This window comes from Malaclemys terrapin, assembly GCF_027887155.1.
Source record: "Malaclemys terrapin pileata isolate rMalTer1 chromosome 20 unlocalized genomic scaffold, rMalTer1.hap1 SUPER_20_unloc_1, whole genome shotgun sequence".
Lineage (NCBI taxonomy): Eukaryota > Metazoa > Chordata > Testudines > Emydidae > Malaclemys > Malaclemys terrapin.
The window spans coordinates 338,096-354,233 of NW_026530188.1; the positions used below are offsets into that span (position 1 = coordinate 338,096).

The following is a 16,138-nucleotide window of genomic DNA, read 5'->3' on the forward strand; positions in this document are numbered from 1 at the left end:
GGGGCGGGGGGGATGGATACAGGGCTGTGGGGGGATGGGGAGAAGGATACAGGGCTGTGGGGGGATGGATACAGGGCTGTGGGGGGATGGGGGATGGATACAGGGGGCATGGGGGATGGATACAGGGCTGGGGGCGGGGGAGATGGATACAAGGCTGTAGGGGGGATGGGGAGAAGGATACAGGGCTGTGGGGGATAGGGGAAGGATACAGGGCTGTGGGGGGATGGATACAGGGCTGTGGGAGGATGGGGGATGGATACAGGGCTGGGGGCGGGACGGAGGGATGGACGGAGGGAGGGATGGATACCGGAATCGGGTAGAGCTGTCCATGGCTCCTGGCCGTCTCCTGGCACCGGGCTGGGTCCGGGCCGGGTGCCAGGGGCCCGAGGAGCCGAACCAGCTGACGGTATTGAGGGGGCCGCCGGCTAATGGGGGCTGGGGCCCGGCTCGGCTGGCGCCGGCCACGCAGCCTAGAAATGGAGCCTGGTTTTGCCAGGCTGGGAGCGCAGGGCGGGGCCCGGGGCCCTAGAGACGTCTGGCTGGGCAGCTGGGGGGCTGGGCAGGGAGGGCTGGGGGGCTCAATGGGGGCACTGTGGAGCGGAGGGCTGTGGCGATTTCTCTGTCTCTCTTCTGGGCCAGAGCCCCTGCCCCCGGCTCCGTCTGCCCTTCGTGCTGGTTCCCACATCCCAGCACCCCGGGGCCCCCATACTGGAAAAGCTGGGGACTGGATGCCATCCACGGAGATGTGCCCCAGCCAGCCAGTCCCTGCCCTGGGGCCCGATGGGAGCTGGCGCCCCCCAGAGGGGACAGGCCCCTGCCCCATTCCCTGCCCCCCTGAGCCAGCCAGTCCCCGCCCTGGGGGGAGCTGGCGCCCCTGAGAGGCGACAGGCCCCTGCCCCCCTCCCACAGCCCCACACACACCATGCAGGGGACGCAGCTGAACCCGACGCTAACTTTTATTAGCCGCCATTCTCGGCGTTTCTATTGCACACGACGTTACACAGTCACACCCGCGGGGGGGCGGGGGGGGTCGGCTCGCAGCTCGGGTTGCCTGGGGGTCCTGTTCCCAGGCCCACCTGCCCAGCCCCGGGGCGCGGTGGAAATCCAGGGCTTGGGGGTTGGGCACTAAGGGGATGGGGTGAACTCTGAGGGTGGTGGGGAGCCTCTGGGCACCCCATCCTACACGTACCCAGCAGGATTGTCCCTGGCCCTCTAGCCCCCCGCCCTGGAGGGTGCACTCTCCCCATTGCCTGGCAGGGTCCTGGCCCACCTGTGCCCTCGTCCCACCAAATCGTGGCTGCCGCGGGAGAGAATCGGGCCTTCAAGCACCGGCTCATGTCAAGGAGCAGGGCTGGAGCAGGCCGCGCCCATGCATTTTGGGAACAAGAAGAAGGAAAAACCCATGAGGCAGCAAATGTGTGCAAAGCGGGAAATTTCACACCCACGCCCCCCGAGGGTCTTCAAAGCAGCAGGGTTGCAAACCCTGCCCCCCACAGGCACCAGCGAGTCCCACTCCGAGTTCTTGGCCCTACCGCTGAGCGCTACCTTCCCTTCGCCCGGGCTGCGGGCACCAGGACCGGGCGGCTCACACGCGTGTGGGGAGCAGAAACCGTCAGCTGGTGCTTTGGTTTCCCGGGGGAGATGTCCAGTGGCTTGAGAGATTGGTACATTGCCAGGGAGTTGTGCACACGCGTGTCGGAGAATTTAGCAGGAAATATTGGCACTAATTAGTGAAGAATGGAGCGTGCTTTGTATGCAAAATGTTTGCCACTTGGGGGTGGGATATTTCTGCAACAGTTTTGCACGATTTCGTCATGTCTTTTCCACGTTTTTGCCTTTGCAAAATTTTCACAAGTCGTTATGCACATTTTGCACGATCTTCGGCCACATGTTTTGCAATGTTTTCAGCGACTGTTGGCAAATTTTGTCCAGAATTTTCATGATGACTTTCTCGTAAATTGTTACAGATTGTGTTTTATATTTCTTTTTCAAAATGTTTTCAGTTTTCTTCTTGACTTTTGGGGAGTGCCATTTTGTGCATATCTTTGAGTTTTCATGCAAATTTCCAAATATATTTAAAATAATGTTTGCAATTTTCTCTGTGACTTTCTTGCGTTTTATCGCCAATTTAATAACTGTTTTTGCAAAAGTGTCATGCATTTTCATACAAATGTATTAAAGATTTTTTCAAAATATTTGCCATTTTCTGCATGACAGCATTAGCAATTTTTTCCTTTCTCATGCAAATTTATACATTTTCTTTTGCAATTTTCCCAATGACTTTTTTGCAAAATACTTTTGTACTTGAATGCAAAATTAAATTTTTTGGGGATAAAATACTCTTGGATTTTCATTCAAAATTATGGGGTGATTTTGTTGTTGTTGTTGTTGCAAAGCTCATGCATGTGTATGCAAATGTATTACAAATTGCCTTGCAACATTTTTTGCACTTTTCTTCATGACTTCCCTTTTTTTCAATCTTTTCTTACATTTTCATGCAAATGTGGCAAGAACTTTCTTGCAAAATTTTTACAATTTTTCCATGACGCTTTTAGGGCAAAACATTCATGCAAATGTGTTTAAAAAAAATGTTCAATATTCTCCATGGCTTTGGGCTGCCAATCTCCATGGCTTTGAGTTCCAATCTCCATGGCTTTGGGCTGCCAATCTCCATGGCTTTGGGCTGCCAATCTCCATGGCTTTGAGTTCCAATCTCCATGGCTTTGGGCTGCCAATCTCTATGGCTTTGGGTTCTAATCTCTTTGCCGTTTCTCGCCAATTTGCAAAGAAGTCAGCCAGCAAAATTCTCCTGCACACTCATGCAAGCTTGCGAAGATTTTTTGGGTTTTGTTGCCACAATTGTTACAAATTTTCTCCATTTCCCCGCCCCCCAACATTTTCTCCCTGATGGTTTCAAGATTTTCTTTGTCAATTTGTTTGCAATTCTCTTGTGAGATTTTGTCACCTTTGGGGGCCTTCCCCCCCCCAAGTTGCAAAATTCTAACCTGTTTGGGGCCGAGCCCTCAACCTTTCCACCCTGTTTTCATGATTTGGGGGGCAAACGGTCCCGGGGGTAGTTGTGGGGGGAGGGTTGGTAAACTTTCCAAGGATTGGCAGTAAGATCCCAGTGGCCCCGATCCTGCTGACACTGGCACATGTGCTTTGAAGCTACATGGCACGGCCCCCATCTGCCCCCCGACCCTCTGTGGGTTACCGAGTCGATGCTAGAGCTGCCCCCCGGCCTGGCAGGTAATGGGGCCTCAGCGCTGGACCCAATGGGCCTCTGGTTTCCCCACTCCCTGCACTCCCAGACCCCCTGCTGCCCCCTTCTAGTCCCCCTACACTTCCCCCAGCTCCCCACCCACTGCACCCCCTCCCCCCCTCCCCGGCCCCCTTATTTCTTGTAGTTGCCGAACTGGATGGCCAGGCGGTCGGTGACGCAGCGGAAGGTGGCCGGCTGCACCTCCCAGTAGGGGACCGGGTTCCCGAAGAGACTGATTCCGTTGTAATAGGCTCGCTTCACCCCGAACCCCACGGGGCAGAAATCGTTCACTCCCACCTGCGTGATGTCATTGGCGTGGAGGTACACCACCTGGGGGGAGGGGGAGGTCAGCTAGCACCCCCAGGCCCCCCACCCATCGCATCCCCTCATCACAGTCCCCCAGCACACCCAACCCAACTCCCCAGAACCCCCCAGCCCCCTCAACCCCTCAGATTCCCCCAAAAGCACAGATCCCCCCATTAACCCCCTAATGCCCACCTGGGGGAAGGGAGAGTGGGGGCTGAACAGGAGAGTTTAGACAGCCCCCCACAGAGCCCCCAAGCCCCCCCATCAGAGGGAGGCAAGAAAGGGGTTCATGGGGGGGCTCCCCCAGTCTTGTGGGAAGGGAGGGGGCGATTTTCCAATAAGCCCCTCTGCCCAGGGCTGCCCAGAGGGGGGTGAAAGAGGGGCAATTTGCCCCAGGCCCCACAGGGGCCCTGCGAGCCATGGCCGAGAATCCCTTTCCTGGCTAGAGACGCCTTTTTACTCACCGGGCGGCGCTCCGGGTCTCCGGCAGCATTTCGGCGGCGGGTCCTTCAGTGCTGCCGAGGACGCGGAGCGGCTGAAGGGCCCCCCACCACTGAAATGCCGCAGCTCGCCCGCTTTGCCCCAGGCCCCCTGAATCCTCTGGGCGGCCCAGAGAGGAGATCCCGCCACCGGGGGGCGCCCCAGCCCTGGGGCGGGAGGGCCCAGGCCCCCCTGCCTCACCTGCAGGAAGCGGAGGCCGGGCAGCCCGGAGGGCACGCGGGAGAGCCGGTTGTGGTCGAGGTGCAGCTCCCGGAGCGCTGGGACGAAGGCCAAGCTCCCGTTCTCGATCATCCGGATGGCGTTGTGCCCCAGCCCCAGCCTGCGCGGAGAGCGGGGGATGGATGGACGGATGGACGGAGGGGTGGGGTAGCTATGGGGGCTGGGCAGCGGGGGTGGGGTACCTGGGATGTTTGGAGGATGGGTGGACGCAGGCGAGTCACCCCACTTCACGCCGTGGGGCTCTGTGGTTCCCTCCAGTGGCTGGACCATGTGAAGCTATTTATGGGGGCCTGGTGGCGGGGGGGGGGGGAGCTGTTACCTGGACAACTTCCTGTAACGGATTGGGGGGGCTGGGGGGCAGTTGGGGGGCCGGGGGCAGTCAGGGGGCAGTCGGGGGGCCGGGGGCAGCTGGGGGGCAGGTGGGGGGCAGTTGGGGGGCAGCTGGGGGCAGGCGGGGGGCAGTTGGGGGGCAGTTGGGGGCAGGCGGGGGGCAGGCGGGGGGCCGGGGGCAGTCGGGGGGCAGGTGGGGGGCAGGCGGGGGGCAGTTGGGGGGCAGTTGGGGGGCCGGGGGCAGTCGGGGGGCAGTCGGGGGGCCGGGGGCAGTCGGGGGGCAGGTGGGGGACAGCTGGGGGCAGGTGGGGGGCAGCTGGGGGCAGGCGGGGGGCAGTTGGGGGGCGGGGGGCAGGCGGGGGGCAGGCGGGGGGCCGGGGGCAGTTGGGGGGCAGGTGGGGGGCAGCTGGGGGCAGGCGGGGGGCAGGCGGGGGGCCGGGGGTAGTTGGGGGGCAGCTGGGGGCAGTTGGGGGGTAGGTGGGGGGCAGTTGGGGGGCCAGGGGCAGGCGGGGGGCAGTCGGGGGGCCGGGGGCAGTTGGGGGGCAGCTGGGGTCAGGCGGGGGGCAGGCGGGGGGCCAGGGGCAGTTGGGGGGCAGCTGGGGGCAGGTGGGGGGCAGGCGGGGGGCCGCGCACACTCACCTGGCCAGCTTGCCGTAGCGGATCAGATCTTCCAGTTCAATGGCTTGGATTTTGTTGTGATCCAGGTGCAGCTCGTTCAGGGTCTCAGGCAGGTCTGGGGGGCAGAGAAGGGGGGTCAGGGGGCCCCCCAGGGGGCTGGGAGCCGGGGGCAGGTTACATGCAGGAGGATCCCAGGGGTGGGGTTGGGGGAGCTGGGTTTGATCGGGGGCGGGTATTGTGTGGGGGGAGCGGGGTGCAGTAGGGGCTCTGATGCCCTGACTTGAGTGCTGGGGGTCCCAGCCAGAGGGGGCAGGATCTGGGGGGACCTGAGGAGCAGGGTGGGGAGGGGTCCCAGACACGGGAGGGGGGCAGTACTGGGGGTCCCAGGACACCACAGGGTCAGCCAGCGGGCTGGGGTGGGCAACAGCGGGGGGGTTAGGGGGCAGGCCAGGGGGGCGGGAGGGGGTTGGGGGAATAGCAGGGGGGCAGGCCGGGGCGCTGGGGGAGGTTGGGGGGCAGGCCGGGGGGGGCTGGGGAAGGTTGGGGGAATAGCTGGGGGGCAGGTTGGGGCACTGGGGGAAGAGCAGGGGGGCGGGGGGGTTGGGGGCAGGCTGGGGCGCTGGGGGAAGAGCAGGGGCGCTGGGGCGGGTTGGGGGGCAGGCCGGGGGGGTAAGAGGGGGTTGGGGGAATAGCAGGGGGGCAGGCCGGGGCGCTGGGGGAAGAGCAGGGGGGCTGGGGGAGGTTGGGGGAATAGCAGGGGGGGGCAGGTCGGGGCGCTGGGGGAAGAGCAGGGGCGCTGGGGGAGGTTGGGGGGCAGGCCGGGGGCGGGAGGGGGTTGGGGGAATAGCAGGGGGGCAGGCCGGGGCGCTGGGGGAGGTTGGGGGGCAGGCCGGGGGGCGGGAGGGGGTTGGGGGAATAGCAGGGTGTGACGAAGTGGGACTGTTCTTAATGTTTCCTCTAAATACTGTGTGGGTGCCTCAGTTTCCCCTATGCATTTCTTAAGTCTCTACGTGGTGGGGAAAGGCCAGTGCGCATAAATCACTGACACTCTGTCTCCCTGGCAACAAATGGCCGGGGCCCCTTCGCCCCCTGCAAGGAAACAGCTAAAGGTGAACAAAGAGATCAGGTGACCTCCTGGCCCAGGAAAGAGACAAAGCCGGGAGAAGGAGGGGCTGGAGAGGGTTTCAGAGTTGGAGCTACCTGGGGACTAGTATCAGGGGGTAGCCGTGTTAGTCTGTATCTACAAAAACAACAAGGAGTCTGGTGGCACCTTAAAGACTAACAGAACTGGGGACTAGGAGTGAGGGCAGACGCGGGTGTCTGGCTCTCTGAACCCCATAATGGACCCGGCCGAGGGGTCCCGTTCGCCGCTGTACCTACAAGCTCTGTGTTAGACTGTGTTCCTGTCATCTAATAAAGCTCTGTTTTACTGGCTGGCTGAGAGTCACGTCTGACTGCGAAGTGGGGGTGCAGGACCCTCTGGCTTCCCCAGGACCCCGCCTGGGCGGACTCGCTGTGGGAAGCGCACGGAGGGGCATATGCTGAATGCTCCCAGGAGAGACCCAGGAGGTGAAGCCGTGTGAGCTTCTTGCACTGGAGACAGTCTGTTCCGAGGGAGAGGAGGCTCCCCAAAGTCCTGACTGGCTTTGTGGGGAGCAGTTCCAGAGCATCGCCTGGGGACTCCGTGACAACTGGTGGCAGCGGTGGGATGTACGGCACCCCGTGAATGGCGCTTCTTGCAGTAAGTGACTGGGGAGCAGTAAAACAGAGGGGGGGGGCTGTGACCCCAGGCCCAGCCAGCGAGAGGGAGCAGGTCCCACTCCCTTCCCCAGCAGCTGATTTCCAGACCGAGCTGCAGAGGGATCCCTCCTTGGAGAAGCTGAGGGAATTTGCTGGCCACAGCGCTGCAAACCCCCTTGGGGACGGCTGCAGGGACAGAGTCCGGTGGGAGAAGGGATTCCTGTACCGGGAATGGGCTCCCCAAGGGGAAGTAGAACTGGGGGGAATCGGGAGGCAGCTGGTGATGCCCCAGGAATCCACAGGGTTCTTCCCGTTCGAGCTGCTGTAGGGAGGAGAGTGAGGGGACCCCCGGACCCGGAAGGGGAGGATTGGGAGGAGAAGGGGGAAGACCCCTGGGTGGATCTCTTCCCTGAGGTGGGAGCCAATCTCCCCATCAGGTGTTTCCCGTTCAGAGTCACTGGGAAAGGAGCCCAGAACCTGGAGAGAGAGGTCAAGGACATACTGGCTTTAGATGTGATCCAGCCGTTCAACAGCCCCTGGGCCTCACCCGTGGGGCTGGTCCCCAAGGGAGACAGGATGATCTGGTTCTGCAGGGACTATCGGAAGCTTAAAGCCATCACCGTGTCCGATGCCAACCCCACGCCTAGGCCTGGGGAGATTCTAGACAAGCTGAGGGGGATGGAGAACTTGGCCCTGGCGTACGTCGATGACGTGTGTCTTTAGCCAGACCGGGGAGGAACAGGTGTCCCAGGTGAAGAGGGGGCTGGGCTGCCTCAAGGAGGCAGGACTGACGGTAAAAGCTGAAAAGTGCAAGGTGGAGATGATCAGAGATTGGCCCGTTCCCCAGACCAAGAAACAAGTCCAGGCCTTTATCAGGATGGCGGGGTGCTACCGGAGGTTTGTACTTCACATTAGCCCCCTAGCTGCCCCCATCCCTGAGCTAGGTGAGAGGGGTAAGCCAGACGAGGGGGTCTGGACCGACCAGGGCCAGAGGGCTCTCTGTGCACTGAAGGAGGCTCTAATCCAGGGCCCGGTAGATCTGGTAAACCCAGACTTTGCCAAGCCTTTTGCAGTGTTCACCGACGCCTCAGACGCAGGGCTGGGCACGGTGCTAATGCAAGCCGATGCTAAGGGCGGGAGACACCCCACCGGGTACCTGAGCAAGAAACTGCTGCCCTGGGAGCAGAACTATGCGGCCTCAGAGAGGAAATGCCCGGCCATGGGGCAGGCCCTTAGAAAGCTGCAGCTGTATTGTTTTGGGCGGCGTCACATGCAAGGGGCTGAGGCCGAGCTGCTGGGGACAGAGACACCTGGTCAGAGGGTGGCAAAGGTCCAGATGGGGGCTCTTAACCGAGAGCTCGAATTGCAGCCCTCCAAACTGGAGCGCTGTGAAAAGACCCAATCTCAGTTTAGACCCCAGGGGTATTGGGCTGGCAAAAGGGTACAGGCCGCATAAACCTTCCCACATGCAGCCTGCAAGCGCCATCAACCACAACAGACCCACGGGAGGATGTGAATCTGGAAGGGCCTGGTGTAACTCCCACCAAGGAATGGGAGATGATGGGGCATCCATGGGAATGTTGGTGGGTTCGAACTTCCCTGGGTCACTGGCTAAAGTGACCTCGCTCAGTTCGGTCTCGAAGGGGGGAGAGATGTGACGAAGTGGGACTGTTCTTAATGTTTCCTCTAAATACTGTGTGGGTGCCTCAGTTTCCCCTATGCATTTCTTAAGTCTCTACGTGGTGGGGAAAGGCCAGTGCGCATAAATCACTGACACTCTGTCTCCCTGGCAACAAATGGCCAGGGCCCCTTCGCCCCCTGCAAGGAAATAGCTAAAGGTGAACAAAGTGATCAGGTGACCTCCTGGCCCAGGAAAGAGACAAAGCCGAGAGAAGGAGGGGCTGGAGGGGGTTTCAGAGTTGGAGCTACCTGGGGACTAGGAGTGAGGGCAGAAGTGGGTGTCTGGCTCTCTGAACCCCAGAATGGACCCGGCCGAGGGGTCCAGTTTGCTGGACCTACAAGCTCTGTTTTAGACCGTGTTCCTGTCATCTAATAAACCTCTGTGTTACCGGCTGGCTGAGAGTCACGTCTGACTGCAAAGTGGGGGTGCAGGACCCTCTGGCTTCCCCAGGACCCCGCCTGGGCGGACTCGCTGTGGGAAGCGCACGGAGGGGCATATGCTGAATGCTCCCAGGAGAGACCCAGGAGGTGAAGCCGTGTGAGCTTCTTGCCCTGAAGACAGTCTGCTCCGAGGGAGAGGAGGCTCCCCAAAGTCCTGACTGGCTTTGTGGGGAGCAGTTCCAGAGCATCGCCCGGCGACTCCGTGACACAGGGGGGCAGGCCGGGGAGGTTGGGGGAATAGCAGGGGGGCAGGTCGGGGCGCTGGGGGAAGAGCATGGGGGCTGGGGGGGGTTGGGGGGCAGGCCGGGGGGTGGGAGGGGGTTGGGGGAATTGCAGGGGGGCAGGCCGGGGCGCTGGGGGAGGTTGGGGGGCAAGCCGGGGGGCGGCAGGGGGTTGGGGGAATATCAGGGGGGCAGGCGGGGGGGCGGGGGGGTTGGGGGGCAGGCCGGGGGGCAGCAGAGGCTTGGGGGAATAGCAGGGGGGCAGGCCGGGGGGCGGGGGGGTTGGGGGGCAGGCCGGGGGGCAGGGCGCTTACCTTTGGGGACACCTGTCAGTTTGGCCTCTGAGATGCGCAGATAATTCAGCTTCAGGCCGTCAAAGGCGCCGGGTTCGAATCCGCTGTTCTCCAAGGGGTTGCCCCCCATCTCTGGGGGCAGAGAGACCAGAGTGACCCACAGCTCATCCACCCCAGAACTCTCCCCAGTGCTCAGGGCCAGGTGCTGGGGAGCACCGAGGGATGGGCAGCGGGGCAGGGGGCAGGGGGCGCTGGTGATCAGGGTTGGGTCCCTGGGGGAATGCCGGGGTAGATGGGCTGGTAGGCGGGATACCGGGGCGATGGGCCCCTGGCAGGCGGGAGGCCGGGGCGATGGGCCCCTGGCAGGCGGGAGGCCGGGGCGATGGGCTGGCAGGCGAGATGCCGGGGTAGATGGGCTGGCAGGCGGGAGGCCGGGGCGATGGGCCCCTGGCAGGCGAGATGCCGGGGTAGATGGGCTGGCAGGCGGGAGGCCGGGGCGATGGGCCCCTGGCAGGCGGGAGGCCAGGGCGATGGGCTGGCAGGCGAGATGCCGGGGTAGATGGGCCCCTGGCAGGTGGGAGGCCGGGGCGATGGGCTGGCAGGCGGGAGGCTGGGGTGATGGGCTGGCAGGCGATGGGCCCCTGGCAGGTGGGATGCCGGGGTAGATGGGCTGGCAGGCGGGAGGCCGGGGCGATGGGCCCCTGGCAGGCGGGAGGCCGGGGCGATGGGCCTCTGGCAGGCGGGAGGCTGGGGCGATGGGCCTCTGGCAGGCGGGATGCCGGGGCGATGGGCCTCTGGCAGGCGGGAGGCTGGGGCGATGGGCCTCTGGCAGGCGGGATGCCGGGGCGATGGCCTGGCAGGCGGGAGGCCGGGGCGATGGGCCCCTGGCAGGCGGGATGCCAGGGCGATGGGCTGGCAGGCGGGAGGCCGGGGCGATGGGTCCCTGGCAGGCGGGATGCTGGGGCGATGGGCTGGCAGGCGGGAGGCCGGGGTGATGGGCTGGCAGGTGGGAGGCCGGGGCGATGGGCCCCTGGCAGGCAGGATGCCGGGGTAGATGGGCTGGCAGGCGGGAGGCCGGGGCGATGGGCTGGCAGGCGGGAGGCCGGGCCGATGGGCCCCTGGCAGGCGGGAGGCCGGGCCGATGGGCCTCTGGCAGGCGGGAGGCCGGGGCGATGGGCTGGCAGGCAGGAGGCCGGGGCGATGGGCCCCTGGCAGGCGGGATGCCAGGGCGATGGGCTGGCAGGCGGGATGCCGGGGCGATGGGCCTCTGGCAGGCGGGAGGCCGGGGCGATGGGCCTCTGGCAGGCGGGATGCTGGGGTGATGGGCTGGCAGGCGGGAGGCCGGGGCGATGGGCTGGCAGGCGGGAGGCCGGGGCGATGGGCTGGCAGGTGGGAGGCCGGGGCGATGGGCCCCTGGCAGGCGGGAGGCTGGGGCGATGGGCTGGCAGGCGGGAGGCCGGGGCAATGGGCTGGCAGGCGGGAGGCCGGGGCAATAGTCCCGGCGTCCCTGTCTCACCGATGCAGTTCATGTTGGCGAGCCCCTTGAAGACGTCCTTGGGCACCTTGCGGATCTTGTTGTCGTGGATGCGCAGCTCGACCAGGGAGGGCGGCAGGTTGGGCGGGATCTCGGCCAGCAGGTTCTTGGAGATGTAGAGTTTCTGCAGGCGGTGCAGGGGGCTGAAGGCCTTCTCGTGCACCCGCGAGATCTTGTTGTTCACCAGCACCAGGGCCTGCGGGCGGAGACGCACAGGGGTTACAAAGGCAGCAGGGGGCTGCAATACCGGCGTCTACCCGCAGGGGGCGCTGTGAGGGTCAGGGAGTGCTGCGGGGGGGCAGGGGACACTGTGGGGCATAGTGGAGGCAGGACAGGGATGCAGGGGGTTAGGGGGCACCGTGGATGGCAGGATGTGGGCACAGGGGGTGCTGTGGGGCTGGGCTGTGAGGAAGGCAAGGGGCGCTGTGGGGGGCAGGGCAGGGCCGTGGGGGAGGCAGGGGGCTCTGTCCATGGCAGGGGGCGCTGTGGGGCAGGGCCGTGGGGCAGGGCAGAGGGTGCTGTGGAGGCCAGGGGGCGCTGTGGGGCAGGGCCATGGGAGAGGCAGGGGGCGCTGTCCATGCCAGGGGGAACTGTGGGGCAGGGCCGTGGGGCAGGGCAGGGCTGTGGGAGAGGCAGGGGGTGCTGTGAGGCAGGGCCGTGGGGCAGGGCAGAGGGTGCTGTGATGCAGGGCCGTGGGAGAGGCAGGGAGCGCTGTGGGGCAGGGCCGTGGGGCAGGTCAGAGTGTGGCACTGTGGAGGCAGGGGGCGCTGTCCATGGCAGGAGGCGCTGTGGGGCAGGGCCGTGGGGCAGGGCAGAGGGTGCTGTGGGACAGGGTTGTGGGCGAGGCAGGGGGTGCTGTGGGGCAGGGTTGTGGGGGAGGCAGGGGCGCTGTGGGGCAGGGCCGTGGGAGAGGCAGGGGGCGCTGTGGGGCAGGGCCGTGGGGCAGGGCAGAGGGTGCTGTGGGGCAGGTTTGTGGGCGAGGCAGGGGGTGCTGTGGGGCAGGGCCGTGGGGCAGGTCAGAGGGTGCTGTGGGGCAGGGCTGTGGGAGAGGCAGGGGGCGCTGTGGGGCAGGGCCGTGGGGCAGGGCAGAGGGTGCTGTTGGGTAGGGCCATGGGAGAGGGGGGGCGCTGTGGGGCAGGGCCGTGGGGCAGGGCAGAGGGTGCTGTGGGGCAGGGCCGTGGAAGAGGCAGGGGGCGCCGTGGGGCAGGGCCGTGGGGCAGGTCAGAGGGTGCTGTGTTGCAGGGTTGTGGGGGAGGCAGGGGGCACTGTGGGGCAGGGCCGTGGGGCAGGTCAGAGGGTGCTGTGGGGCAGGGCCGTGGGGCAGGGTAGAGGGTGCTGTGGGGCAGGGTTGTGGAGGAGGCAGGGGGCACTGTGGAGGCAGGGGGCGCTGTCCATGGCAGGGGGTGCTGTGGGGCAGGGCAGAGGGCGCTGTGGAGGCCAGAGGGTGCTGTGGGGCAGGGCCGTGGGGCAGGGCGGAGGGTGCTGTGGGGCAGGGCCGTGGGAGAGGCAGGGGGCGCTGTGGGGCAGGGCCGTGGGGCAGGGCAGAGGGTGCTGTGGGGCAGGGCCATGGGAGAGGCAGGGGGCGCTGTGGGGCAGAGCCGTGGGGCAGGGCAGTGGGTGCTGTGGGGCAGGGTTGTGGAGCAGGGCAGAGGGTGCTGTGGGGCAGGGTTGTCGGGGAGGCAGGGGGCACTGTGGAGGCTGGGGGCGCTGTCCATGGCAGGGGGCGCTGTGGGGCAGGGCTGTGGGGCAGGGCCGTGGGGCAGGGCAGAGGGTGCTGTGGGGCAGGGTTGTAGGGGAGGCAGGGGGCGCTGTGGGGCAGGACCGTGGGAGAGGCTGAGGGCGCTGTGGGGCAGGGTTTAGGGGGAGGCAGGGGGCGCTGTGGGGCAGGGTTGTGGGGGAGGCAGGGGGCGCTGTGGGGCAGGGCCGTGGGGCAGTCAGGGGGCGCTGTGGGGCAGCATTGTGGGGGAGGCAGGGGGTGCTGTGGGGCAGGGTTGTGGGGGAGGCAGGGGCGCTGTGGGGCAGGGCCGTGGGAGAGGCAGGGGGCGCTGTGGGGCAGGGCCGTGGGGCAGGGCAGAGGGTGCTGTGGGGCAGAGTTGTGGGGAGACAGGGGGCGTTGTGAAGGCAGGGGGCGCTGTCCATGGCAGAGGGTGCTGTGGAGGCCAGAGGGTGCTGTGGGGCAGGGCCGTGGGAGAGGCAGGGGTCGCTGTGGGGCAGGGCCGTGGGGCAGGGCAGAGGGTGCTGTGGGGCAGGTTTGTGGGCGAGGCAGGGGGTGCTGTGGGGCAGGGCCGTGGGGCAGGTCAAAGGGTGCTGTGGGGCAGGGCCATGGGGCAGGTCAGAGGGTGCTGTGGGGCAGGGCTGTGGGAGAGGCAGGGGGCGCTGTGGGGCAGGGCCGTGGGGCAGGGCAGAGGGTGCTGTTGGGTAGGGCCATGGGAGAGGGGGGGCGCTGTGGGGCAGGGCCGTGGGGCAGGGCAGAGGGTGCTGTGGGGCAGGGCCGTGGAAGAGGCAGGGGGCGCCGTGGGGCAGGTCAGAGGGTGCTGTGTTGCAGGGTTGTGGGGGAGGCAGGGGGCACTGTGGGGCAGGGCCGTGGGGCAGGTCAGAGGGTGCTGTGGGGCAGGGCCGTGGGGCAGGGTAGAGGGTGCTGTGGGGCAGGGTTGTGGAGGAGGCAGGGGGCACTGTGGAGGCAGGGGGCGCTGTCCATGGCAGGGGGTGCTGTGGGGCAGGGCAGAGGGCGCTGTGGAGGCCAGAGGGTGCTGTGGGGCAGGGCCGTGGGGCAGGGCGGAGGGTGCTGTGGGGCAGGGCCGTGGGAGAGGCAGGGGGCGCTGTGGGGCAGGGCCGTGGGGCAGGGCAGAGGGTGCTGTGGGGCAGGGCCATGGGAGAGGCAGGGGGCGCTGTGGGGCAGAGCCGTGGGGCAGGGCAGTGGGTGCTGTGGGGCAGGGTTGTGGAGCAGGGCAGAGGGTGCTGTGGGGCAGGGTTGTCGGGGAGGCAGGGGGCACTGTGGAGGCTGGGGGCGCTGTCCATGGCAGGGGGCGCTGTGGGGCAGGGCTGTGGGGCAGGGCCGTGGGGCAGGGCAGAGGGTGCTGTGGGGCAGGGTTGTAGGGGAGGCAGGGGGCGCTGTGGGGCAGGACCGTGGGAGAGGCAGAGGGCGCTGTGGGGCAGGGTTTTGGGGGAGGCAGGGGGCGCTGTGGGGCAGGGTTGTGGGGGAGGCAGGGGGCGCTGTGGGGCAGGGCCGTGGGGCAGGGCAGGGGGCGCTGTGTTGCAGGGTTGTGGGGGAGGCAGGGGGCGCTGTGGGGCAGGGCCGTGGGGCAGTCAGGGGGCGCTGTGGGGCAGCATTGTGGGGGAGGCAGGGGGTGCTGTGGGGCAGGGCCGTGGGGCAGGGCAGAGGGTGCTGTGGGGCAGGGTTGTAGGGGAGGCAGGGGGCGCTGTGGGGCAGGACCGTGGGAGAGGCAGAGGGCGCTGTGGGGCAGGGTTTTGGGGGAGGCAGGGGGCGCTGTGGGGCAGGGCCGTGAGGCAGGGCAGAGGGTGCTGTGGGGTAGGGCCGTGGGAGAGGGGGGGCGCTGTGGGGCAGGGCCGTGGAAGAGGCAGGGGGCGCCGTGGGGCAGGGCCGTGGGGCAGGTCAGAGGGTGCTGTGGGGCAGGGCCGTGGGGCAGGGTAGAGGGTGCTGTGGGGCAGGGTTGTGGAGGAGGCAGGGGGCACTGTGGAGGCAGGGGCGCTCTCCATGGCAGGGGGTGCTGTGGGGCAGGGCAGAGGGCGCTGTGGAGGCCAGAGGGTGCTGTGGGGCAGGGCCGTGGGGCAGGGCAGAGGGTGCTGTGGGGCAGGGCCGTGGGAGAGGCAGGGGGCGCTGTGGGGCAGGGCCGTGGGGCAGGGCAGAGGGTGCTGTGGGGCAGGGCCGTGGGAGAGGCAGGGGGCGCTGTGGGGCAGGGCCGTGGGGCAGGGCAGAGGGTGCTGTGGGGCAGGGCCGTGGGGCAGGGCAGAGGGTGCTGTGGGGCAGGGCCATGGGAGAGGCAGGGGGCGCTGTGGGGCAGAGCCGTGAGGCAGGGCAGTGGGTGCTGTGGGGCAGGGTTGTGGAGCAGGGCAGAGGGTGCTGTGGGGCAGGGTTGTCGGGGAGGCAGGGGGCACTGTGGAGGCTGGGGGCGCTGTCCATGGCAGGGGGCGCTGTGGGGCAGGGCTGTGGGGCAGGGCCATGGGGCAGGGCAGAGGGTGCTGTGGGGCAGGGTTGTAGGGGAGGCAGGGGGCGCTGTGGGGCAAGACCGTGGGAGAGGCAGAGGGCGCTGTGGGGCAGGGTTTTGGGGCAGTCAGGGGGCGCTGTGGGGCAGGGTTGTGGGGGAGGCAGGGGGCGCTGTGGGGCAGGGCCGTGGGGCAGTCAGGGGGCGCTGTGGGGCAGCATTGTGGGGGAGGCAGGGGGTGCTGTGGGGCAGGGCCGTGGGGCAGGGCCGTGGGGCAGGGCAGAGGGTGCTGTGGGGCAGGGTTGTAGGGGAGGCAGGGGGCGCTGTGGGGCAGGTCCGTGGGGCAGTCAGGGGGCACTGTGGGGCAGGGTTTTGGGGCAGTCAGGGGGCGCTGTGGGGCAGGGTTGTGGGGGAGGCAGGGGGCGCTGTGGGGCAGGGCCGTGGGGCAGTCAGGGGGCGCTGTGGGGCAGCATTGTGGGGGAGGCAGGGGGTGCTGTGGGGCAGGGCCGTGGGGCAGGGCCGTGGGGCAGGGCAGAGGGTGCTGTGGGGCAGGGTTGTAGGGGAGGCAGGGGGCGCTGTGGGGCAGGACCGTGGGAGAGGCAGAGGGCGCTGTGGGGCAGGGTTTTGGGGGAGGCAGGGGGCGCTGTGGGGCAGGGCCGTGGGGCAGTCAGGGGGCGCTGTGGGGCAGGGTTGTGGGGGAGGCAGGGGGCGCTGTGGGGCAGGGCCGTGGGGCAGGGCAGGGGGCACTGTGTTGCAGGGTTGTGGGGGAGGCAGGGGGCGCTGTGGGGCAGGTCCGTGGGGCAGTCAGGGGGCACTGTGGGGCAGGGTTG

At 66.8% G+C, this 16,138-nt stretch overlaps 1 protein-coding gene across 4 annotated transcripts in view; it reads right to left on the minus strand.

The window, feature by feature from the left end:
- Positions 1-3,390: 3,390 nt before the first annotated feature.
- BGN (biglycan) overlaps positions 3,391-16,138 on the minus strand; it is a 38,766-nt gene continuing 26,018 nt past the window's right edge. For all 4 annotated transcript variants that reach the window (XM_054014873.1, XM_054014872.1, XM_054014874.1 and 1 more), the window contains 5 exons: positions 11,128-11,341; positions 9,633-9,743; positions 5,258-5,351; positions 4,250-4,388; positions 3,391-3,592 (listed from right to left, as the gene is read on the minus strand). In XM_054014873.1, the coding sequence (XP_053870848.1) occupies positions 3,395-3,592; positions 4,250-4,388; positions 5,258-5,351; positions 9,633-9,743; positions 11,128-11,341 (756 nt within the window). In that variant the 3' untranslated portion in view covers positions 3,391-3,394. The remainder of the gene's footprint in view (positions 3,593-4,249; positions 4,389-5,257; positions 5,352-9,632; positions 9,744-11,127; positions 11,342-16,138) is intronic.